The sequence below is a fragment of the Marmota flaviventris genome, chromosome 12 (genome assembly GCF_047511675.1).
Source record: "Marmota flaviventris isolate mMarFla1 chromosome 12, mMarFla1.hap1, whole genome shotgun sequence".
Lineage (NCBI taxonomy): Eukaryota > Metazoa > Chordata > Mammalia > Rodentia > Sciuridae > Marmota > Marmota flaviventris.
In genome coordinates, this window is record NC_092509.1 from 105,478,109 (window position 1) to 105,504,295 (window position 26,187).

Consider the following 26,187-nt stretch of genomic DNA (forward strand, 5'->3'; position numbering starts at 1 on the left):
TTTTCCACTTTATTCCACTTTTAAATCTATAAGAGATACCTATTTGCACACTGAGACAATTGTGGAATTAATAAAGAATATCACTTACAACTGACAACTAGAACTCCAAGAGGATACATTGAAGTTGCAGTTTTTTGACTTGCTACCAAATACTTGATAATTGATTTTGCTGTCTGAGAGCAATCTGAAAAGTAGTAATAATAACCAACTTTTCTTGTATGAAATATGATGTCAAGAGCTTTGTAATGTTTTGAACAACCAATAATAAAAAAAATAACCAACATTTCTTGAGTGCCAACTGTGTACTTGACATTATTCCAACCCCTCTCCATGCAATAACATGTTATAGGATTAAATAAAATGAAATTATTATTTAATCCTATCACAACCTTTTGAGGTAAGTTCTGTTGTCATCATTCTGATTTATATTTGGGAAAAACAAAGGTGTAGAGAGTTAAATTTGCCTAACAGTCAAAGGTGGAGACAGGATGGGTCTCAAGCAAATTACTGGTTGTTCCAGCAGCCATTTGGTCCGACACACTCCATGAGAAGAGTTGTTCAGGCACACATTATTTAATTTTAATAACCATTCCTCTTTTATACCTTCCCCCTCCCATAAAAGAAACAGAGTTCCTGGTGAAAGAAGCAGAGTTCCTTTTAAATCCATATCTATTTTATGTCATTTAAAAACTGTTCTCAACAATCTTCTCCAAGCACCAAAAATCCCACAGTGGATTTTTCCTTTCCTATCTAATTTTTTTTTTTGCTTCTATTTTTGCTTGGATCCCTCAGAAGTCTACTGCAATTATAAACACTCACTGGCATTTCACAATAACTGGAATTGACACTAGGACTTTATGATTAATACAGAAGTCTCCCAAATGTATGACCTTTCGTTGGGACTCACATTGTAATCAAAGGAAACCTGCTCTGGGGATGCAGGTCTGTTCCTGCGTTGCTCAGCCTGGGATGTCCAGGAGTGAGTCACACTTGCCCCTGCCTCCAGACATCTCCATGGAAGGGGTGACCCCTGCCACTTTGGCGACTGCTAATTTACAAGCTGCCGCACTGCTCCTGCATTATCATCGTTCTGACTTCATGAGAAAGTCTATGGTAAATTTCTGGAAAGCGAATAGGAAGTTGTATTTCTAAGCAGTCTGACACTGAGGGAAGGCAGCAAGACTATAAGAAGTGTGAGCTGGACAGGAGGCAGAAAGCCAGCAGAGCCGCAGAGGAGATGGTAAGTTCACTTTTCTTTTGTGTGGGAAGTCGATGATTTGAAGTGGTTTGGGGCTTAATATGGGATGCAAAGGTTCAGAAGTGAGGAAAAGCAACATCCTTAAGAGTTGAGGTTATTTCCATTTTACAAATAGAAGCACTGCGGGTTTACAAAGGCTGGGTATTTTACCTAGGGCTGCACTGTTAGTCTTGATGTCGGGATCTCAGTCCGACCCCTGGTTTTTAGTGCTGTTCTGTACACCAGAACTCACAGGGACCCTCTGGGAGTAGATCTTGGTGAACCTGCCATCTCCTTTTCCAGAATCACTCCTCTCTCTGGGATAAATGGAAGGCTGAGCAATGCCCTGGGGAAAGCCTAAACTGGATGGTTCCTAATCCTGAGCCCTTGCATTTCTTTCTCTGAGCACTAGGAGTTTTCTGGGACTGCTCTGAAATCGGTTTCAATTTCTACCCCAAGAATCTATCCTGCTATATCTATAAAGTGGATATAATAATAGTATTCTGTAGTGTCACTATGAGGATTAAATAATATCATAATTAATAGCACTTAGCTCTGAGCCTGGCATATAGGTGATTAGAAAATTATAGCTATTATTGAAAGAAATTTTTTTGATGTAGAGTGGAGTTTGGGATCTGGGGAAGATCCAAGATTAGTAGGCATTTTTGAAGTCAGAAATATTATTCTAGATATAAAAACATGTTTAGGGTAGATCCAATTTTACCCCCAATTTATTTGGGGTATCCCACATAGTCCCAGAATCCAAAATCCTCCAGTCTGTGGCTAGGGAGAAACCAGACTGGTCTATGCTTTGGACACTTTCTATGGGACCAAAGAAGAAAGTAGTGCTTACATCTGGTCCGTCCCACTTCCCTTCTTTACTGTAACACACTTTTCAATGCTCCTAATGAGGGTTTTCCACGTTGAGGAAATCAGGGAAAAGAGGATGATGAAGATTCTCAAAAAGGAAGGAGCTGGAGCCTGCCCTAAGTCAGAACCACAATGACATAAGAGTGTGGACTACTTTTGTCTTATCTTTTGCATGTCCTATATCTGAATTGGACAGCTTGAAAGAGCAGCTGTTCCTCTCTCCCTTCTATTACCTTTGGTGCTCTCCTTTATTTCAAAGATGTAAACATACTGGATCGGGTATTACTTTTAGGATTCTGATGGAAGCTACAGTTCTTCCCAGATGAAAATACAAACATCACATAAAAAACCCAACCTCTATAGACAACCACAGGAGGTTCCCAAACCTATGTGTGGATGCCAGAAGAACCCCACCACGTTGCCTCCTATGCTAAAGCTCAGAAGCTTCTCCACTAGCATCCTGCAGTGAGGCTGGAACTCCAAAATGAAGAGCTGAGGAAAACAGCCCTAGACTTGCTTTACTATTTCAGCAAAGCCCTCTTCCTTTCCCCCACAAGCCTGTTTGGTTCTTAGGATTCAGGAACCTCAAAATGCCTATGTAAGATCTGCATCATGTTGAGCATGGATTTAATTAACTCCTAGGACCTGAGAAAATGAAGTGAAGGTTTATCTGGTGGGGTGATTTCAATCAGAGAGATCTAAAGAAGCTCTTGGTTGGGATTTACAGTTCAGTTATCGATGCTGGTCAAGGCTTTAGTGAGCTAAGGAGCAGGTCTGAATTCCCTTTCCTCCATACCTGTTAATCACCTTAGGTCTGTGGCTTCCAGTTCTTACTTTTCTTTCCATGATCATTTGTCACAATATAATGACCTGCTTCACCTTCTCTTGGACTTAGAATGTGCATCTTCAGAGTTCTGTATTATGTGGAAGTTTATTAGTGAAATCTTCAAAAATCAAAGTGACTTTACTACATAAAGGTGCTACAGAGAAAAGATCCAACCTACCTATGAAATCTTGGTTTCATAAATGACATTCGTTACATTGTTTTCTTGGTGTTTGACCCCTCTGATGGAAAACCAAAGCAGAAAGTTAGCAAAATCAAATGCAGAGCAAATCCTTCGAATTTGTTGGGGTATAGCCCAGCTATAGTCCAAAGTATATTTTAATTTTAAACTTATGTACGTTATTTTATGGTTTTTAGTGCTGTTCTATATACCAGAACTAACATTTTACCCTCCATAATAGCAGTGAGTAGTCTAAATTAACTATGTTCTTTGTTTGATTCAAAGTGTTGATGTCCTGGGACCCTGCTGTCTTAATTATAATTTACTATTTGGCTTAGAGACAATCTATTTTCTCAGTGTATTTCATTTTCTACAGGTAAGCTGGGGCCACTAGTATCTGTTCCATACCATCACTACCACCAACAACCAGATATTAAAGCTTTGCTTCCAACAGATTATATAGATCTGCATCCTCAGTGACTCTCATATCCTCCTCCCTCTATGCATTTCCAGGGACACAGCCCAAGTCAGGCCCTCTAACTTCTACTAGGACCATTGTAATAGCCTCCTTTTTTGTAGCTCAGCCTTCCTGCTTCTAATTTATTAAAAATACCACTGTTCGATTCATCTGTTCATGACACTTCTCAGTTTAGAACCCTACAATTAGACTCCTGATGCTACTGGTATTTGAGACCCACAAGATCTAGCCCTAAACTACCTTTTCAATTAACATCTAAGAAATGATCATTTTCAACATCAATCAGACCACACTGCTAATCTTATAGTCCTCCCTGTATTCTTATTGCACTTAGAATAAGATCTCATCCCCTTGTTTGGCTTCCAAAGTCTGGAGTGACCCATCAACTACCTTCTTGTGTGTTCTTCCCCCACTGCTCACTCCACTCCAGCAACACTAATGTCTCTACTTTCTCTGAACACTTCACTATGTTACTATGGTCCCATGTTACTATGGCCTTTGAATCTCCTCTTTCATTCGCCTTAATGCTCTTCTTCCTGCTTCTCACTTGGTAGGGTCCCCACCCACCCACCCTGCCCTGGTCATTCTGCTATCAGAATAACCATCACTTCTCAGAGGAGGCCTGCCTTGGTCTTGTTGTCTTATGTAATCCCCCCACTCACTCTATCACATAGCCCCATTTAAATTCTCTGCCTACCACTTATTGCTTACATTTTTCACTTATTGTCCTACATTTTTCATGATTGTTGTTTAGTACTATTGTGTATTTCTTGGGGTTTGTTTCATTGTCTATCTCCCTGAATAGAATGTACATTGAGAGTATGAGGATAGGAATTACGTCTGTTTTCGTCATTTTAGCCCTGATCCCTAGAAAAGTGTCTAATATATTTTAGGCACTTTAATCAATAGTTGTTGAAATAAATAATGGGAAAAAGTACAGTCAGTAATAAGGGTCACCTCTTTGGTATGGAGAAAGGGGTTGTTGGGCTAACTAAGCTCCTTAGAGGTGGAGATGTAGACTTAGGGAGCTGGGCAGATGCAGATGAAGATGGTGGTCTGGACAAAAGAGCAATTTGATAGGCGGTGCATTCTGTAAAATTACAAAATGTTTTATTATAAATAAATTGTAGGATTGTAAGAAGGCAGGGGGTGATTGAGGAGTAATGGTAGGAAATGAGAATAGAGAAATAGGAAGAGGCAAGCATCAATAGGTCTTGCATGTGTCATCTTAAAGGGTTTGCAAGTCTTGCTTAGGGACCAGGAACAATTGAAGAATTTTAAATATGAAACAATACACTCATGTTTTTGTATAGAAATAACATTCTGATTGCATTTTGGAGAAAAACATGGAGATAGCTGATCTAGAGGAAACAGAAGCCAATTAGAAGAAGACTGACCTGGTCCAGGGAAGAAATATTGACATCTATCTTAGCACGCTTGTCATCAAGTGGAAGTTCAGAGAATGGCCAGGTCTCTCACCAGAAATGAAGTCATGAGCATCTGATGACAGATTGATGTGAAGGTTTCAGACAGGCAGAGTCTCTTCGTCCTCCCTCTCTGCTCCCACTTGATGGAGCATTTGGGGTTTCTGTGGCAGGAGATGGGGGCAGCTGGTCAGTGATGCTGTCAGTGAGAGTGTACATCCTTTATGAGCCTCATGTGGTGCTGGAGCCTCACAATCAGTCCAGAGGGTTAGGCTGATTTTACTCTCTCCACCTCCACTTTTAAGACTTGTTTCACTTGAATGTCCACCAGACTTCCTGAGACACACCACTTGTAAGCAGCCCTCCCTTATCCACTTATCCCCACTTCCTACCTACATGGAGCTAAGTCCTGCTCGTGAACTCTCACATGGGATGTCTGAGAGTCAGCCATCATGTCCTTGTTTCTCTCACCCTCACCTTCAAACAGAATGAGACAAGGTGTCAGTCCCAATGTTTTCCAATTTAGCACATTTCCATCTTCAGCCATTCCCTTGCCAATATTCTTTTCTTTATTCATTCATCCATTAATACTTATTAACCATTCGCTCCACCAGGGCTAGGGGATTCAGACCTAATCCTAGTCCTTGCTCCTGAGAAGCTCCTGCCAGCTGCTCCCTCCAGGGCTATGCTCACGTGTTGGCTTTGCATTTTAGTTCTGGATCTCATATTCAGGAGATGGGTCAGAAATGGAGATGCTGATTGGGGTCCTTTGACAAACAAGACCATAGGAGGCGTAAGGAAAAGAGAAGAACAGAAGAGAAATAGTGCCATGAAGGCAGGAACTCAAGGAAACATTACCTCTGCAAATGAAGGCAGAGTTGGGGTAAATTCAGAGAAGACTCAAAAAAAAAATTGCTCAAGACATTAGATAAGTATCCAGAGAAGAGCCAAGGGCAGCGCTTTAAGCAAAAGGAAGTATTCAATAGCATATATTGCTACAGAAAGGTCATGGAAGGTAAGGGTAGATAGTCTTCATTTGGTTTGGTAATTAGAATGCTAGTGATGACATTCAAAAGAGCAGTTTGGTAGGCGGGAGGGGCAGTGGCTAGAGAGCAAAGGGGGAAGCAAGGAGGTCAAGATGCTCCACTGTAAAGCAAGGAGAGAAGGCAAGACAAATCTGGGCAGATGGCCAGAAGGTCAAGGGAGGGACATTAACTCTTTCTCTACATGCGCAAAGCTGCGGTCTGCAGCGTGGACAAGTAGAGCCATGCTTGCCAGCTTTGTGGGCCACGTGGAAAACCATGGGTGCCTACTGGCCTCTGGTTCCCCTTTCCTGGGAAAGGGGAGGCAGAGGGAAAAAACATTTGCTTTGCCCCCTCTTCACCTTGCAATCACTTCTAGTTATTTCAAAAAGCAACATTAAAGATAACCAAGGTGCTTAATGAAGGTTTACAAAGGCACAGGATGTTATTCTAATGACCCACTCTCAGATTTCTTTTCAGCAACTTCCAGTCTGAACCAGGCTGCCAGAGAGCATTAAAGATTAGCAGAGCATGTGGCTGCTTCTCCTTGAGAGGCATTTCCTTTGGTTTCAACACAACTTGCTTAGTAACAGGACAGAGTCTTAACTCTTTAGCACCCTTGACTCTTTTACACCTAGGAGCAAGGCCTCACAGTACATAGGAGTTAGATTTTCCTTGGGAAGGAGGGAGTGCTTTTAGGCACACTGGTTTCAGGAAAGGATATGTGTAGAAGTAAAAAATCTGAATACAGACTGACACTCCCCTTGCGTGTGCAGCCCTGTGAAGACTTCTTCTGCTATGGCATCTGGAATAGTATCTGGGGGTTTTGAATAGAATTATAGTACTATTAAATAGAATTATAGTAGCTGGTGATACAACACAATCTAGAGAACACTCAGTGGATTTAAACCGCCACGAAGGGATTCACCATACTTTCTGTGCAAGTAAACATGATATTTCTCAGCATTTGATCATGGGTCCTGCACAAGTCAGCTAATTAGTGTTCTGATTTATAAGAACATGAAATATTTTGATAAATACTTATCAAAGCCAATATCTAGAAACCCCTAGATGGAGAGTGCTAGGCTTTTTATACACGACAAACCCACTGTGCCCTGTGTGAGTTGTATCCCTCCTGGTACCTGGCCAGGCTATAAATCTCCCCACTTTCTGCCTACACTGTCCCCTACACCTGCATCAGCGTCACTGCAGCATGGGCTGTGGTAATTCAGAATTTTTATACAGGAGGAGTTTTAGGTGACAATTTGAATGGAAGAGTGGCAGAGCTGCAATTGTACAGCAAATGCATTGTTCTTCTGGTGGTGGTGGTGATAGGGGTTCTGGAGGAACACTGGTACCCCGCTCAGCTTGGTTACCTCACACACTCTTCTACCCATAACAGCAGTGCCACACGGATTTGGAAGCCTGGAGGTTTATGAAGGTAAAGAGTGGAGCGGACAGAGCTCTTGTTCCAAAGTCAGCGTCTGCTGCTGTCATTTTGAGTGTGTTACTTAGATGCTCCAAGCTTATGGAACTTCCAAGTACAATATGAGGAAGCTGGAGAATATGAGCATTTCCAGAACTCATTTGTCTAAAAGCACTTTTTAAATGTTAATAGATTAAATAAAATCTTAACAGAAGGAAGCCCATGAAAAATAATAGTTGTTATAGATCCAAGAGGAGTAGACTTATTATATATATTATTAAATATTAAACAGATATACACATATGTATACTAATCATCAAATAGTATTATAGATATATGCTGAAATAGTAAACTAAGGAGATAAAAATATGGGTCAATAATACAAAATAGATCATATAACAGCACAATATGTTGCTCTGTGGATCAAAATATAGGCTAGTCATTCTATGTAAGGATCAAAAAGTTCTTGCATGACTTCCTATTATTCTTTGGAATGGCATACCAGTTCTGAAAGGAATATTATTGCATAAGAATAATGACAGCCATATTCACATTTAAGTATCTTTTCCTCACATGCATATTAAAAATGTATCTTAAAAAATACTGACAGCATGAAGCTGTTACTTCTTGAATGAACAAAGAAATGAGCTCTCCTTCAGTCTTTTACAGTGCTCATCTAGAGTTGCAGAGCAGTGAGAAACAAGAAGGGGGCGGAGGACTGGGACCACCCTCCCAAAGGCAACAGGACTATCTCAACATCATGATTACTAACTAAATTTTTTTGCCACATTGGTTGTATACAGATACTAAAAGAAAGTTGTCTTTTCTTGTTTCAGGCCAGCTGCCTAAAAGCCATCTGGATCCTGAGATCTCAGAGAGTGGTCTTTGGAGCTGCCCAACTCCTCTGGTTCGGTGCTTTGATCTCTGGTGAGGTTGACTCTTCACCTGGTCCTGAGTAATAGGGTAGAGCCCAGAGCTAAATGGGAGATGTTAAAAACTGCAGTCATGGAACACTGCCCAAGCCCAAGTTCCCAGAGGAAAAATGCACCCAGTATCATCACACCTCTGGTGGGAAAGGCACCAGAAACAACATAAATGGATACATTCACAACACTCTATACACAGGCCCACAATACTTCTAGTGACTCCAAAAAATGTTTGAAGTTTTTAAAAAATAATTTTCTTTATAGTCAAAAGAAATGCTTTAGTACATAATATTACTATATACATCTCTATATTGCCTAGAGTCCATTGAAGCCATGATGCAGTCCTGACTCTGTCAGAATCGAATCTTCATAATGCCACAGCGGTGTCCGTGAGGGAGGGAAAAGTGTGCCCGCCTTCTCGTAGGCAGCGGAGAAACAAGGCCTTATAAACAGGAAATGAAGCCATTTCCAGTGCTGATTGCTTGCATTGTACACCTCTTCACAAGGGAACTGGCCCCTTCTGCCCCCTGAGCTCCTGCAAGCTACAATAACAATGCTTTGCATCACAGCACCTGCCTGTTGCTGAAGGGCACAGTCTTACCGCACTTGATATCACAAGCAGTCACAAAGAAGGGCCTGTCCTAAGAAGGGATTAAGCAGACGTGGAGGAAGCAGAGTGATTTATACAACAGTAACGGCCAAGCGGAGTGGAATGAGCATGAGGTTACAAATCAGGAGAACTTCTTTCTAAACTTGGCTCTGGATCAACCTATTGTGTGTGTCACTTTTTCAATAGGTAAATTTATCAAAAGCCTATTCTTTCTTGGTGCTCAGGACCCAGAGCTAAAAACAAATTAGGAAAAAAAAAAAAAAGACCACCATTAGGGATTCTCTGTCTAGCACATAGGGACCATAGCATAGCAGAGCCACACAGAGAAGGAAGGTAGTGGGAGCCTGGAGGAAGAAACCCAGAGCCCACCCATGGAAGTCAAGGAAAGGTGGGGATACAGTTTGCCAGGCATAAGAGTTCAGGATAGCCAGGATAGCAGGAAGACCCTGTGAAAAGGCTAAGAAAGTAATTGTAACAGGCAATGAGGCTGGGCGTCCCAGACCACTGAGCACCTTATTTCCCATGTAAAGAGAGGGAGGATCATACTGTACATATCATTTAATTTGGGCTTGGACAAATTACCTAATATGTCTCTTTCATTTTTAAAAGGAAAGGAGTAAATTAGTTGAGCTTTAAATTCCCTTCCAACTCTAGCATCTTCTGATTTCAGGTCTTTAACATTAAGAATCTTCAGAAGAGGACATTTTCCTAATCTGATTCTATGTATACTTTTAAATAAAATATGGAAATCACTCTTTTCCCCTAAAATAACTACATTAGACATAAAATAGTCCTGTTTGGCATTCATCCTCTGGACAGGAATTCATCTGACTACGCACAGTGTACCTCAGACCACAGCCTGCTCTGGTTAGGGATGCTAACCTGGTCCTCGTTCTTCTTCATTACAGAGCTAACAAACCAGAAGGAAGTGACAGCGTGGACCTATAATTACAGTATAAAAGCATACCCGTGGAATTACTCCCGGGCATTCTGCCAGAAACACTTCACAGATTTAGTGGCCATCCAGAATAAAAATGAAATTGCTCATCTCAATGAAGTCATACCCTACTACAGCTCTTACTACTGGATTGGGATCAGAAAGATCAATAATAAGTGGACCTGGGTGGGAACCAAGAAGGCTCTCACGGAGGAGGCCGAGAACTGGGCTGACAACGAGCCCAACAACAAGAGGAACAACCAGGACTGCGTGGAGATATATATCAAGAGTCTGTCGGCCCCTGGCAAATGGAATGACGAGCCCTGCGGGAAAAGAAAGCGGGCCCTGTGCTACACAGGTAAGGCCTGCATCAGTCTGAGCTTGTCTGATAAAGTAAAGTGCTTTCCCGGCTGGTCCACATGACCACTGAGTCAATAGCATGGAGTCACAAAGTCAGGGACATGAAAACGAGGAGTGAACTGGCAAAGTGCTTTATTGAGCATCTCAAAGAACACAGGCTCAGGGGTGGAGAAAACTGGCTGTTAGGAACCAAAGAGAATTCCATATCAAGCTCGCCCTTGTCTTTCTATGACTGATGAAGTGGATGCTCAGGGGACTTGAGTTTCTTAAGATAATGGAATATCACAGAATCAAAGGTAGGATTGGAAACCAGTCTCATACATTTTAGAGGAGTGCCAATAATTTTCAACCTCTTTTCTTCTTATGATTTTTTTTTTTGCAAGCTTTGCTGGGAAAATAGATGTTGAGGGTTGAAGAGAAGGGGAAATAGTGGCATATTGAAACATCCAGTGGTAGCCACAACCATACATCTCCTTTGCCATGTGCGATAGTGTGAGGGAGGGCAGAGAGGGGTTAGATGGTCCCTGAAAGGCACGGCTATAACCAACATCTATTGAACGGCTGGTGTTATTAGTTATTTTGCTCAGGTGTCACTTGTTCATGAACATTAGCTGCATTTCATCCTCAGGACAGCCTCATTGGTCAGGCCCCGCTATGGCTCTGATCTTGCTGATGAGGGGAAGGCTCAGTGATAATGGTCTACCAAGGTTCCACCCCAGTGGATGTTGAGGCCAGCGTCAAGCACACATTGACTTGAAAGTTGGTGTTAGTTAGATGCCTCTACATTCTTTGGTCTGCATTTTCATGAGACAATTTGGGAGCATGACTGAGGATCACAAATGCTTTATAGATTCTCTTCAACACAATATATCTTCAGGTCTGCTGGACTTTGGTGGAAAGGTGGGGGGCCAGGACAAGGAAGCAGGAACTGAAGGTGAGATTGTGTGAGTCTATTGGATCCTTGACTCTCCTGGTCCCAGAGTAAGCAGACATGCCTGAAAGTCACGTGCCCAGTGCCAGAGCTGATTCCACCCCTGTGCTATGGCTTCCTGTTTAGGGGAGCCCCTCTTGTCTGTCACAGCCCAGCAGTGCTCTTCTCTGAGCAAGAGCAGCCAGGTGCTCTGAAGCTCCTTTGATAATCACCCAACAGATGCCATACCCCACTATATATTTTCTAAGTTCTTCAGATTTTAAGCTACCCCCCAGGACCCCTCAACAAAACACAGTACAGAATGGAATAAACAGCATAGAGTATTTCTTCTACATTTTCTCTCTTCTCATCCAAGCATTCTAGGTGAGGAAAAGCATTCGTCAATTCATTATCATGCAGTTAAATCTCATTTTATAAATTATCCATTTATATATTAATTAGCTAGTTAACAGCCATTTATGTATGGACCAGGATGGACGTTACCAGGATATGTGCTCATCCTACTGCTCTCTGGGTCAGCTCTCGTCCTCCTGGGCCATGCTGCCCTAGAACTGTCCCTTATTGGCTGGTTGTGGCTACCACTGCTGTTTCAATATGCCACTGCTTCCCCTTCTCTTCAACCCTCAACATCTATTTTCCCAGCAAAGCTTGCAAAAAATTATAAGACAGAAAAGAGATTGAAAATTATTGGCATGATGTCATTCCTCTAACTACAAAAATGGTCAATATCACTCACTGGTACAATATCACTTATCTAAGTTCTTTTCTAAGTGAGGTCTATTCCACCAGCAAAGTGCCCTTGGTGGATGCTGCCATTGATGGGTGTTTTGTCATCAAAGAGGTAGAGGGTATAGGAGCCTTCTGTTCTCTGTGGAAGACAGATGAGAAACAGTCGTGTACTACAACAAGAACTTAGGATTATTGAAATAAATCTCTAAATACCAAGATTTTTTAGACTTTTTTTTACAGCACTGAGATCTACTCTCTAGGAAGCAAACCCTGGATGTTCTGAGATCAAGGATAGAGGCATTGCTACTGTAAGGCTCTGTTGGGGTCAAGGTCAGGTGTACAGGATGCAGGATGTGGACAGAAACTCTACCTACCAGCTGCGGCTGCTCCTGCATCTTCTCTCTACTTGGAACCCTTCCCAGGCCTCAGTGCACCCTCACCAAACTCACTGGCTGCTGGGGGAATTTCCTCCTATAGAATCTTGCATGATTTACAGAATCATAGCCTCTCAGAGTTGAGAGGGGACATAGAGATGATCTAACATAACCCTCTACATGATAGACAGATTTCCTCCAGAAATCTACCACAAGGAGTGTCAACAGGTAGCTAGGGCTCAGTGCAAAGGAAATGAACACCAGAAAACAGTCCAGCCACAGACCTTATCCCAGCTATGACCCCGTTTAAAAAAAAAAAAACCAGCACCAGTAGAAACAACACCAGTAAGAACATTCTCAGTGCCTTATCAGTTCTAACATGAACCCTCTACCACACACATAGACACGTAAAGAGTTTTTTGTAGGAAAGAAGCCAAGCCGTGGCCCCTCTCTACTCTGTCACCTGAGGGCACAGACGTAGTGAAGAGGGCCTGAGAGGGCAGCCATGTGTGCACTCGTGAAACGCCCTCTCTCAAGATGGTTTCCCTTAGCCATGACCAGTGTTAAACATCACATGTGGCTTCTCTGCTCCTCTACCCATGGTGTTGGACATAGATTAGAAGAATACAAAGGTTGAAGGGATCAGGCCATCACACTGGGCAAACTGGGCCCAAAGAAGTAACGAGCCTCTCTGGTCACACGGTGAGGAGGTAGCAAGAGCCAGGACGCAGGTGGGTGTGGCCCTGCCTCTCATGTGGCTCCTGTCCTCCATGCAGCAACATCTGGCCCGAGGCATGAATGCCCTTGGTTAGAAACCACAGCCCATTTTGTAGCAGGTCGAGGAGTTCCTCTGTGCACACATGTCAGGCTCGCTTGTCCCCTGTGTCCACATGCAGCAGTACCCTCCATAGGTGGGTATGATGCAGCATGAAATGGACAGTGAATAGGGTGCTCTCACAGGGAGCAGGCTGGCTCTCTAGCTGATGCTGGACCTCTGTTGCCTGCCTAGCTCAGTCCTGCCTGAGAGAGGCCAAGCTGGCCTCATCTCCTGTGAGTGCTGGTGATTCTGACCTTTCTGTATCCATGCAGCCTCCTGCCACGACATGTCCTGCAGCAAACAGGGAGACTGCATTGAGACTATCGGGAACTACACCTGCTCCTGCCACCCTGGGTTCCATGGGCCAGAGTGTGAATATGGTGAGGCTGCCACATTGTTGATATTATTTTAGCCATTGTTCTTAGGCAAAGGACAGTGCCACGAAGTAAACCACCCTGAAGACTCTCCAGCAAATAGAGACTGGTCCTAGGCCTTCCCATTGTCTGCCTATTTCACTCAATTGGCTCTAGGCAGTCTCAGTAAAGTCACCTTATTCATAGAACATTCATTCATAAAATTTCAAAGAGGAAAAGGAAAATGATCAGGAAGCAAGACAAAGAGAGCCCTTTCAGGCCGGCTTTACTTGATTGAAATGAGAACCAGTGAAAGAATGATCATTTCCCAAGATGCAGGTGATAAAAAAGAAGCCAAGGAGAGATGGGAAGCCTGTGTGGGAAGCCCAGAAAGACAGTGGAGCAGGCCACACAAGTCACTACGGCTTGCAACAGGCCCAACAATGTCTGTAAGTGTACAATGAAAACACCATGTCTGTCCCCGCAGTTAGAGAGTGTGGAGAATTCGGCCTCCCTCAACACGTGTTCATGAACTGCAGCCACCCTCTGGGAAACTTCTCTTTCAATTCACAGTGCACGCTCCACTGTGCTGAAGGGTACGAACTGAATGGACCCAGCCAGCTGAAGTGTTTGGCTTCTGGAATCTGGACACAGAAGCCCCCACAGTGTGTAGGTATGTAGACGTCTTCCTTTCCATCCTCACTGTCAAATTCAGGGATGGGGGCATGAGCTTTCTCCATCCCTGAATTGGTGAGAAATAATGAAGATCTACATTAGATGGAAAACTCTACTCATCATTGTTATTTGTCAAACAGAGTAACAGTGACTTTGATTTTCATGGTGTCTTGTGCCTGTAGAGTGATGTGGGCAATTCTTGATTCTCAGCAAAAACATTACAAAGGGACTCCTTTCCATTTGGTTATGATGTAAGCAAAGTAAAATGATGAAGATTGAGGGACAATAATTGAGCATTATTAATTTGATAACTTTAACTTGTTTCTGTAAGTGAAAAAGAAGAGATCTTTCAAAATAGCTATTGAAAGTACCATCTACCCAAGGCCAGTGGGTAAGGGAGCTTCAGGACATACAGGGTGTATAAGGGTCACTGCACCGGGTCCTTGCCTTCATTGCACCTGTAGAAAAAAACTGGCCACGTTATGGAGAAGACGGCCAGAACTGCCAAAATGTATCTGTCCTTCGAGCTGCTGCTGAGCTAGACTGGGTAAATCTGGCTTTGGAAAACAGTGTCAGACTAGAAAAATAAGAGGCTGATTTTACTATGGTGAAAATTAAAAGGGCTTCCCTTTCCCCAAACTCATAACCTACAACAGCTTCAGAATGGCCACATTCTTAAGGGATAGTATCTATACTCTGAGTGGCACCAGAAGACCTACTGGGACAGATTTATAAAGACATAAGGAATAGAGGATGCTAAGTATAAAGCCTGGAGCAGTGCTTGTTTTTAAGAGACTCAGGCCATGCTGAGGACAGGAGCTCTGAGTCTGGACAACAGGTCTCCTGACCTCCCATCCTCCTAGCTCCACTTCTGTGTCCAGAGACAGCCCCACCACTGCCCTCCAACTGTGGCCATCATTCTCCACCTTCAGGGCTCTCTTATCCCTGGTTGTTCTCTCCAGCTGTGCAGTGTCAGCACCTGGAAGCCCCTGACAACGGAACCATGGACTGCGTGCATCCACTCGCTGCCTTTGCCTATGGCTCCCGCTGTACATTTGAGTGCCAACCTGGCTATCGAATAAGGGGCCTGGACACACTCCGCTGCATTGGCCCTGGCCAGTGGACTGCGCCCTTACCGACCTGTGAAGGTAGGTTTTCCTTAGTAGCCCCCGGTGCACCCAAGAAGGCATCATGGCACCATAGAAGGACCCAGGGCTCTTAACATCAGGGTGACCTCCCTCTAGGCTCTGACTCAGAAGCAGGTTGTTCAACCTCCAGGAGCCAAGAGATGTCTCATCTGTGAAATGGAGCTAAGAATTCTAGTGCCAGACTAGAAAAATAAGAGGCTGATTTACTATGGTGAAAATTAAAAGGTCTTCCCTTTCCCCAAAGCAAGGCACTTTGGGAGGACTAAGTAAATAAAGACTATACCATGAAATAAATATAATGCATTTAGCACAGGATTGTGCATGAGGTCAGCTTTCATTTCTGACCCTTTTTTTCACCTTCCTGTCTCATTGGCATATACAAACTTCAGGACAAGGTCCTTAGTGTGAGAAAGAGTTAGAGCAGTGGCCATTGGGACAAAGAGAAATTCCCCATCACATCTTTGAAGGCAGCATTTGGCAAAGGAGCAAAGGCTGTGTTTAAAGGAGAGCCCATGATGCAATACTAGGCAATTACATAACACCATGAAACTGCGTTCTGAGCCATTGCCTCACACCCTCGGCTTCTGAGGAGAGGGGTGGTGGGGAGTAGGATCCTGAAGGCTGGTTAGTGTGTTCCCAGACCTGCAGAGCCCCGCTTTGGTTCTGCTAGCCATGAGAAGTCAGGGAGATCACTTATCGTTTCTGAGCAACACTTTTCTCATCTGTAAAGCAAGAGAGAAGTCCTAGGGGACCTTTGATCCTTAAATGCCCTGATTCTGTAAACACCAGAGGTCAAAGCGGAGGGTAAAAGGATAGTCTTTATGCTCTGCCAAACCCCAGGAACTGCATGGAGATGACTTTCCTCCAGGGAAGGGCATGAGGAAACATAAGAATGGAGGTCACTTGGGCCTAACTATACTCAAGAACTCACTTTGGACTGCACACACTTGGCAACTGAAGTATATTAGGATGAAATCCTGAGTTCCAGGGACAAAGCCCACTAGGGACCATTGCACTGCAGCAGATCATAGTGTCAATAATAAGCTGTGCCATTTCTGTTTTTTCCTTATAAACCCAATCTTTTCCTGTATCTGCTCTTTTCAGATCCAATAAATATTTAACAAGCACCTCTGATGTACCAAGCATGTTCTAGGCTCTGGGATACACCTGACTGCAACCCCAGCCTCTAGGAGACTGTGGTGTGATGCAGGAACAGCATAAGGACGGGCTGTGAGAGCAGGCTGGAGGAGCTCTTCCCCCGAGTTAGGGTAGGCAGGGAGGGCGCCGAAGTCTAAGCTGAGACCTGAAGGCAGGTAAGAGTGAGCCAGGGAGGGGGCCTGGGAAAGGCAACTTCCCTTCTGGAGAGGGGAGGATTTGAGGTTCTGATCATCTTGACAATGTAGGTAGGAAAGATGTAGCATCTTCCAAGTCTCTTCTGAAAAAGGACTGGGCCCTTCCGGCACCCAGTTGCAGATAATTTTTTTTCCCTTTAGCCCTTGCATGTGAGCCACTGGAGAGTCCTGACCATGGGAGCATGGAGTGCGCCCCATCCTCAAGAGCCTTTCAGTACAACTCCAGCTGTAGCTTCCATTGCGCGGAGGGTTTCCTGCTGAGAGGAGCTGATGTGGTTCAGTGTGCTGACTTGGGACAGTGGACAGCACCAGCCCCTGTGTGTCAAGGTACTGCAACATCAAAAATTCTTTCTGTGCGTCTCAGGCATTAAAGGCATCAGCATCCGCATTTAGCACTGTCATTCCCTCACCACCAGACATTCACTGAGAGCCTACTATGTGCTTGGGCCTCTGTAGTCAGCACTAGGGTTGAAATGGCCAGCAGAGCCAGTCCTGACATGGCTGTTCATTACAGCACAGTTAAGATGAGGGCTGCTTTGATTGACACATAGGGGTGGGCTGAGGAGATCAGGGTTAGAGGAAAGGAACAGCATGAACTGGTGGAGGAACAACGGACAAAGCGTTTAGTCCAGTTCTGTCATTGCTGTCAATAAGCTTGGGACTTGTTGAGTCTTCTGTAAAATGTGGATACTGCCATGCGCCTTACCTTCCCCTCTCTCTGGTGGTCAGAGGTACTGCCATCTGCCTTACCTTCCTGTCTCACTCGTAGTTGTGAATTAATGTGTGTAAAAGCAACTTTAAAACTGCATCAGCTTTACAAATATTGAGAAAATGATACTACTTCACAAATCATGTGTCTGTGATCTAATTTGACAAAATGGTCCCCTTTTAATATTTCATGTTTTCAGTGTTCTGCTCTTACGTGAAAACTGAGACAAAGAGAGGTCACTGGGGTTGTTTATTTACGAAGGACTCTCAACACAAAGTCATGTTCCAGAAATATAATACTGGCATTTCACTGCCACTTGCTGAGATTTAAGTGAAACCCCTGAGTTTATGTAGACTGTATTTTCAAAATGAGACAGAAGTTTGCAAATGGGCCTTGAAGAGATGTGTACACCCATGTTCACAGCAACATTATTTACCATAGTTATGATGCAGAAGAAAGCCAACTAAGCACTGATAGACGGAAAGAGAAGCAAAGTTGGTATACACAGACAGTGGAATATTATTTAGCTTTGAAAAGGTAGAAAATTCTGACAAATTCTACTTTGTGAATGAACTTAAGGATATTACACTAAATGAAATAAGCCAGTCCCCCTGCAACAAGTAATGCATAATTCCACTTCCATAAATTACTTATGGTAGTCAAAATCAGAGAAAGTAGAACGATGGGGGAGAGAGGGCGAGGAGTTAACTGTTCAGCGGGCAGAGTTTCAGCTTGAGATGATGAAAGAGTTCTAGAGATGGACAGTGTGATAATTGCACAACATTGTGAATGTGCTCGTGTCACTTAACTCTATACTGTTTAAGTGGCAAAGAATGGATTTTATGTTGAATTATTTACTGCAATAAGCATTGAAAGTCAAAGGGAAGGAATGCAATGGAGGAATAGGCAGCCATGCACCATGCTGGTGAGACTTGAGGTGCTGTGAGGTGCTGCGGATGAACGGTTGGAGACAGACACACAGAGCCTTGGTGCCTAAGAAGGATCATAAAGGATCACAGGAGACATTTCTGCTTCGAGGCATTACCTGTGTCCAATCATCCAGAACAGGCACCTGCAGAGGCAGTCTCAGCAAGCCCCTGGCAGGCATCCTAATGTTCCCACCCGATAGTCGACAGTCGAGGTCTTCTGCTGCATGGCCTCGAGGACGCTACAGTCATCTATTACTGCCACTGACACTCTGCTGCTGCTGGCAGCCAAGATTTATGGAGCAGTCCCTACGACCTATTTGGGTTAGCTCCAAGAGGTAGTTAGAGTTATCATTCACATTTTAAAGGCAAAAAAAAAGACAACAATAGAAGTCGTGTGTTCTCTCCCTATTTGAACATCTATCTTATATGTTAAGATCATGGTATAATTTGACCATGATGATAATTTTTCATTCATTCTGCATTTTTATTTCACATCACACAGTGAGACATTTCCCATATCTTTCCAAAGGGAAAGATGTGATTTTAGGGACCTTTAACATTCTTTTCACAAATCCACTATGATTTATTTTCAACTCCAGATTAGTGGCATTTATACTTGTTTTCAATATTTTGCTCTCGCAAATCCTATCTTGATAAAATGTCTCTGAATTAATTTTTCATTATGCATCTTGATTTCCTACTTGGCATCAATTCTTGGTCCAAGAGTATGATAGCTCAAGCACTATTGATACATATTGCCAAAATGCTGGATAATGTTTTAGTATTCTCAAAACCACCCAGGTGCACTGTAACTAAATAGCACTTTTTTCATCTTCCATGTTAAAAAGCCCAATTCAGGAATCCTCGTTCTTGGCACTAAGGGGTCAGGAACTTGTGGTTGGACTCGATGAGTACCTGGATGCTTCTGCTCCCTGTGCCTTACTGTCTCTATTCCTCGCCCCTTAGCTGTGCAATGCCAAGACCTTCCAGCTCCCCGCAGGGCCCAGGTGAACTGCTCCCACCCCTCCGGAAGCTTCAGATACCAGTCAGTCTGCAGCTTCACCTGTGAAGAAGGCTGGCTCCTGGTGGGAGAAGGCGAGCTGCGGTGCTTGGCCACTGGGCACTGGAGTGCTGCTCCCCCAGAATGCCAAGGTAAGAGCACGTCCTCTCAGCCCCTTGGAAGTAAGTCATAGGCAGTGTTCTTAACAGCTGTGTTTTAGAGTTGGTAACTATGTAGAGTCCTCCTTGAAACAAGATGGAAAATCCTTTTACCCTGTAACCCAAGGATCCCAAATGCAAATGTCTTCAGAGGCTCAGTGGATAATACAGGTGTCAGGATGTTTGGCAATAGGCCACAGGGAGCAGAATGGCCCTCGCTTACTCCTTGACAGGGCCTTTACCAGCATCTGAAGGCTCCTGTCATGAACACAGCAAACTGTACTCATAGGCTAAAAAATAACACCTGGAAAGAAAACTAGGAGGAAGAAAAAATCAGCTTCTAGGTGTTTGTCTCAAGGCTGATTTGGCATTTTCCTCCTAGGCACCATGAGGTGTAATGGTGGCTGCACTTAATAGGTATCTAGCTGCAGATATACCCCAAGATTTGCATAACAGTGGTGAAACACTCAGGATAAAGGGGAGAATTATGGAAGAGGAAGATACCACTTCAGGAACTGGAGGGTTCAGGGTTCTCAGAAGGTGTTCAGATTCAGTGTAATGCACTTGATGTTAAGAAGCCTGGGTACTCGTCATACTTTAACACCCTGATGAAATGCACCTGCTCCCATCATCTGCAATTTGAAGGGTAGATGCTACTGCTCCCTTGCGCCTTACTCTCTCCATGCCTTCCTTTATCCTCCCCATCCATTTTCTACTCAACATATCCAATTCCTTAGTTACATTTATGGAAAACACATTTTAAAGAGAACTTTACAAAGCAAGATTTTTATTTACAAAAACTACCGAAAAATAAGAACACAGAAAAGTGAAAACTATCCTCTTAAATAATCCCTACTGCCCTAAAATAGACATTCTTAACATTCTGGTATGAATTCTTCCAATATTTTCTCCATTTACCCTGCCTCATGCAATTAGTATTTTATGGTGTACATATAATTTCAATAATAAATTTGAATGGATAAAATACACAATATTTCTGCATTAATAGCCATGCCTTTCCCTTTGCACAGACTTTCAGCATCTAAGTGAAAGCAGGCAGATACAGGTTTTTATGAAGAGGAAACCACTTGCTATTCAGGTCACAAAAGTTCACGGGTGCTAACACACACACAGCTCACTGTTAAGTTAGGCCACATATTAATGAACTAATTGATATAGAAAGGAATTTAGCAAAATTGAATGTCCTTTGTACCCAGGCACCAGAGAGTGTGGCCAGCCCCTGGAGCTGGGTCTGGAGAGTGCAGGTGGGCTGTGGCCTTGCCCTCAGTGCTCCTCCCAGCCACAATGGGACTGGGCATGTTAGAGCCCACACAGCTTGGGGAAGAACTCGCACGGAGTCCCCAAGGAGGGTCACCACAGCAATCGGGACCTTCTGGGCTACCGTGGGCTGTGGGCTGTGCAGGGCACGGATTTCAGCCCAGTGCTCCTCACTGCCCTCTCTGTGGGTGCTTCACGGCAGGAGGCTGCCACTCATTTGGCTTCCTGTGACCTTCCAGTTCCCTTCTGCTTTTAGTTCTTTGTTTACTCAACCCAACTCTGTCCTTTTGCGGCTGGGTGCACAAAAGTGAAATACCCCAGGAGAGCAGGGCAGGAAGGTGCCAGGAGGCCTGCAATCCGCAGGCTGTTGCAACTTCAGAGGGGCCTTACCAGAAACTCTCCCTTTTTACTGTCCCCCTCCCCACCACACCCACCCCCTCCTCAGAAGGCAAAGCCACAGAGTGCAAATGGACTCAAGCGCCCCAGGGCCTCATGGGCACCCCTTCCCTTTGTCCCTGCAGTGTCAGGACTTCTTGACTTGTCTCCCCTGCCCCCCTCACATGCACATAGAACTCAGAAGACTTTTCAAAGGGCAGGAAATCATTAGGCCTTTGGACGAGTTGATCAGATGAGAGGTCAAGGAACAAAAGGAAGAGAAGGTGCTCGAAACCACGCTTTTCCAGTCGGTGGCTGAAAAGTGGCCCTGGGACAGCCACACCACTGTCTCTACTCCAAAGCCACATGATGCTCCACCAGCACAAACAGCAAGGAAGAAACACCCACAACCGTGTGTTCGCTCAGTCTTACCTTTCAACGTCTGCACCTTTAATCTGTGCTTTACAGCTTCCTTAATTGGTAGAGGAACACCTTGACAGTTACATTAAGTGTTTTCACTCTTAATCCGAATAAGAATACTAGGAGCTATGTAATACTGTTCTCCCTATTTTAAGATATTGTGATTCAAAGAGGTCAAGTGACTTGCCAAAGGAGGACTTGGGTCCTCATCAACCCAAGCAAGACCCTAGCACCACAAACTCTATAAACTGTGGCAAAGAGCTATAAGACCTAATTTAACATTTTCCTAAGTGAACAAGCAATCAATTTTGACTGGTCACTATAGAATGAGACTGTGGGGAAGTGGTGGAATTAGCATTTGCCAGCAGCTGATGAATTATGTGCCTACTTTGTGTCTGTGATTTTTTATTATATTTTAAATTTAATTTTAAAGATGATTTAGTTAACTTCCTACATAGCTAAGGATATCTGCAAGGCAAAGATTTTACTTTTTCCTATTTCAAAGATGAAGCAACTGAGGCTCAGAAAGGTCACTGTGCAGAGATACACTGCTGATAAGTAACAGAGCCAGGGTCTGGACCCAGATTCCTCCCACCACCACGTTGGGAGAAGAGGAGAAAGCAATTTATCCTGTTTCCTTTTTCCAGTCACTGTCATTGTTTTCTGGGAAGGTCACTAGGTCTACTTCTGACGAAGGTGATCAAAGGAGCAGCACCTCCCCTCCTGTCAGGGGCCACCGAAATGCTCTGCACCACTGTCCTTCAAACACAGCACCCGCTCCCTTTTACAGTCCCTTCCAAAGCTCCTGGGGGCTGAGCATTTCAGAGCCCAAATCAATCGAAAGCTGCTGCTATTTTAGACCTCCACAAACTGAGAAAGCACCAGGAATTCAAACAATCACTTATCCAGACACTGCCCCTGAGTATTCAAGGGGCAACATATGCACGCTCACACACACACACACACAGATTTCAGGGTGTTGAGTACTAACACAATCTCCTCCTCTGCTGCACCCATGGTAGCCATTACTTGCTCACATCTGCTGAGCCCTCAGAATGGAACAATGACCTGTACCCGACCTTTTGGAGAGTCCAGTTATAAAGCCACCTGCCAGTTCATCTGTGACGAGGGATTTTCTTTATCTGGACCTGAAAGGTTGGATTGTACTCCATCTGGACAGTGGACAGGCTCCCCGCCAAGGTGTGAAGGTATGTGCTTAGGTCTTTTCTTACCATTTTCAAATAGCAATATAGAATGGAGAATCATGGAGAATTGTTCTGAACTAAAACAGCATATGCTCCACAAAGCCTGGTAATCTAGTCAGTCTCATTCTCTCCCTCCAGCCCCCGAATGTTTAAATAAATTGAGTTAAACATTTCAGATTTATGAAATGTCTCATTCCTTCATAAATGATGTTGCCAGAATTCTGAAAGAAAGAGGAAAGACATTATCATTTCCATTTGGAAGATGAGAAAGAAACAGGCTCAGAGAGGTTAAGTAACCATTAGTAAATAATGAGGCTCAACTGTGTCACTGAAACTCATTTTCTGTGAATCTTTTTCTGCTATATCAGCATTCATTCTTTCTCACACTCACCTTCACTGGGCACTGCTAAGTCCCAGACACTGAGCACACCCACGGATGGATGTGATTTTGTTCTGGCCTACCAGAACAAAATTACTATTTTATTACTGACTCCTCCCTCCATGTCTGCATGGGTTGCAAACTCCTTGAGGGCAGGAGCTTGCATCCTCATCTTATGCCCCTGTAACAGCGAGACAGAAAACAGTGATGTGTGATGGACATCCATTTGATGACCATTTGCCAGTGAAATTCACTCAAAGCTTTACTGACAGTGAGTGAGTGGAATCCTCCAAGGCAAGGTGGAGCTTATCTATGTTCAGTTTCCCAAAGCATCTGGCTGGCTAGCATCTAGCAGGCAGGGTGCATGTTCTAAAATAGAAATACACTGAATTTACTAGGTCACAGCTGCTGCTGAGTTTCAAAAGTCACTGTTGTTCCAATTTAGCGTTCAGTGTAGTCAGGGTAAGTAACGAGACCAGCAATAATAGTTAATATTTATTGCTTGTATACTGCCAACTATTCATACATGAGCCACTCTTAAGTTAGTTATTGTTATCCCCACTTCGAAGATGAGGAAACGGAGGCTTTGAGAGAAGAAGTAGCTGCCAAAGGCACGTAGTTAGGAAGCCTAAAGTCAGGATTCACCCAGGCCCAGTCAGACAACAGGTGTTTCTGCCTTCATGCCACACTGCCACCCAGTGGCAGGCTTCTAAATCCTGGGTCCATGGCTTAATGTACTCTTCCATTACACAGGTTTCAGTTCTAACCGCTGAAATAAACCTTAGGGATGGGGGTGCCTGATCAGGCAAGAGAATAATATATCAGTAGGAATCCATTAGTATTACATAAAAAAATGGCTAAAATATTATTTATTCCCCTTCATGCAATGAGTACCAATCTCCAGAGACTTATACTACCTCCCACCACACTAGCATGTGGCATTAAGAAAGTCTCGTCACCTCCAAAGACCTCAGTTTTCTCAATTCCAAAAGAAGAGGAATGTATGAGACCATCTTTGAGGTCTCTTCCCAGGCCATGAATTCTGCAAGGTAAGAAACATAAAATGCTACCGCCTGCTGTTCAGAAGATACACTGCAAGCCCCCTGAGGAATCTAGAATATTCTCGGGGCCAGCTTTAGGGCTTGAGTTCGTTCCTTCATTTCTCACTCATATTCGATTATCTCATTGATGTTTATCACGATCTCTATTTTACAATATTCCACTTTTAATGACGAAGGATCAAAAATCCCTGAAACAAACAAACAAAAATCTCACAAAAGTTTCGAATCACCTATGTAACCAACATGGTTGTTAAACCTGTACTCTCTGAAGCCTATTTCCCTTCACTTCTTTCCCTTATAACAGGTGGCATTTGCCTGTCTCCTTATAGCCTTCCCCACCCTGAAACTAGAACCAACCCTGAAAGAAACTGCACCTTCAGTCCACAATGGCTCTCAAAATTGTCTACCTTACCTGATCCTGGTTCTGAGACCTGGTTTTTGTACCTTATTCTCGCCTCATTCTCCAAACATATGTTCTAGATTTAGGCAAATGCTTGGTCTCCTTTCCCCACACAGCTGAGTGCTTGAATTGTTAACCCCTGGCACCATCTCTAGAGTTTTATACAGCACGCTGCAGAATCCTAGGATACTTCAGAGAGCCCTTTGAGGGTCACCAAGTACAGAGGGGCGCTGGGGTAGATGGAGCTCTCCAATTCTCTTTTTAGAGTGCAATGCAGGTTTCATTTTGGGGGTAGCTTTGAAATGTCTCCATCATAGTTAGAACACCAGTTCCCTGGGTTCCATACTTGGGTTCTGCCTATTTTTTCTAGTTTCCTCCTGGTCCTTGCTCTCCCAGACCTAGAACCCTCTCCACGAACCTAAGTAGTCCTGAGGTTCTTCTGCCAACTCTCACAATTTGTGAGCACTTGTGTGCAGTTGGTGTATCCCTGTATTACTGTCTGTGTAGCCACCTTCCTGGCACAGATGAATCTCTCCTGATCAATAACACTGTTGCTGACCCTCAAACACTAGATTTGGTTCTGAACTTCTACTCCTAACATCCAGCCCCACCATGTTGAGGGACTGGTCCTGGTTCCGCTCTCAGCCCAACCTCTACCTTTATGCCTTGGCCCTGCTTATCCAATTCCTGAAATATGGCAAATGGGTACACTCCAAGCTCTGGTTGGGGGCATGTCTCTATCTGTTTCTTAATTCTCTTCATGGGAGTTCCCACATTATTTATTTAATCATCTGCTTGTTTGCTTGCTTGTGTTTTAGTCTGGGGTTGGGTCCCACTATTTTACTCAGGTTGGACTGAAACTCCTGGTCTCAATCCATCCTCCTGTGTAAGCCTCCCATGTAGGTAAAGTATGCTCCCACTGCACCCAGATATTTTTAAAGTTTGAGTTTGAGTTTAGAATAGACAACTCTATTACAATTATTATTTAAACTAGATCTTAACTCCAAGAAGTTCTTGAGGCCATATCCATTTTAAATAAAAATTAAAAAGTAAAACAAGAAATTGGCTGAATCTAAAATAATATGAATCAGTATGTCTTAAGATAGTGACTAGAGTGCAGTGGATATAATAATTCACAGATGCACATGTCACCATGTATAGCCACTTGATGGAGTGCAGGGAAACACCGTGCCGACCCTTCACTGAAGAACTGCCTTGGAAGTCAACGAGAGGGCGTTTAATGAAAGCAACTCTCATCTGTTTTCTACTCTTCTTATAGCTATTGGGCTTTTGCCAATGTTTTGAAGCAAGGCCACTTCTTAAAGTCACACGCAGAGTTTATTCTCCAAGTGAGCCTCTACGCCTACATTGAGCAGCACCCTAGATAACTCCATGAATTTAATGGAGCTGTGTCTGCTGTGTGCCCACCAGATGCCAGATCTGAGTTGGGCTTCCAGGTGCCTTACCAATGCCCTCAAACAGGAAAGCCTGCATCCTTGCATGACTCACGAAGTCAAACCCTTGAAGTCATCTAAAGGGCTTGAGTTTGACAATGTGACTTTTACCTGAGAAGGTTCAGAGACTTCCATGGATGGAAAAG

General features: G+C 43.7%; 1 protein-coding gene across 1 annotated transcript in view; it reads left to right on the plus strand.

Annotated features, from left to right (window-relative positions):
* Positions 1-1,165: 1,165 nt before the first annotated feature.
* Selp (selectin P) overlaps positions 1,166-26,187 on the plus strand; it is a 34,493-nt gene continuing 9,471 nt past the window's right edge. The window contains exons 1-9 of the mRNA XM_027922849.2: positions 1,166-1,240; positions 8,298-8,388; positions 9,906-10,292; positions 13,418-13,525; positions 13,986-14,171; positions 15,136-15,321; positions 16,815-17,000; positions 19,278-19,463; positions 22,565-22,750. Coding sequence (XP_027778650.2) covers positions 1,238-1,240; positions 8,298-8,388; positions 9,906-10,292; positions 13,418-13,525; positions 13,986-14,171; positions 15,136-15,321; positions 16,815-17,000; positions 19,278-19,463; positions 22,565-22,750 — 1,519 coding nt within the window. The 5' untranslated portion in view covers positions 1,166-1,237. The remainder of the gene's footprint in view (positions 1,241-8,297; positions 8,389-9,905; positions 10,293-13,417; positions 13,526-13,985; positions 14,172-15,135; positions 15,322-16,814; positions 17,001-19,277; positions 19,464-22,564; positions 22,751-26,187) is intronic.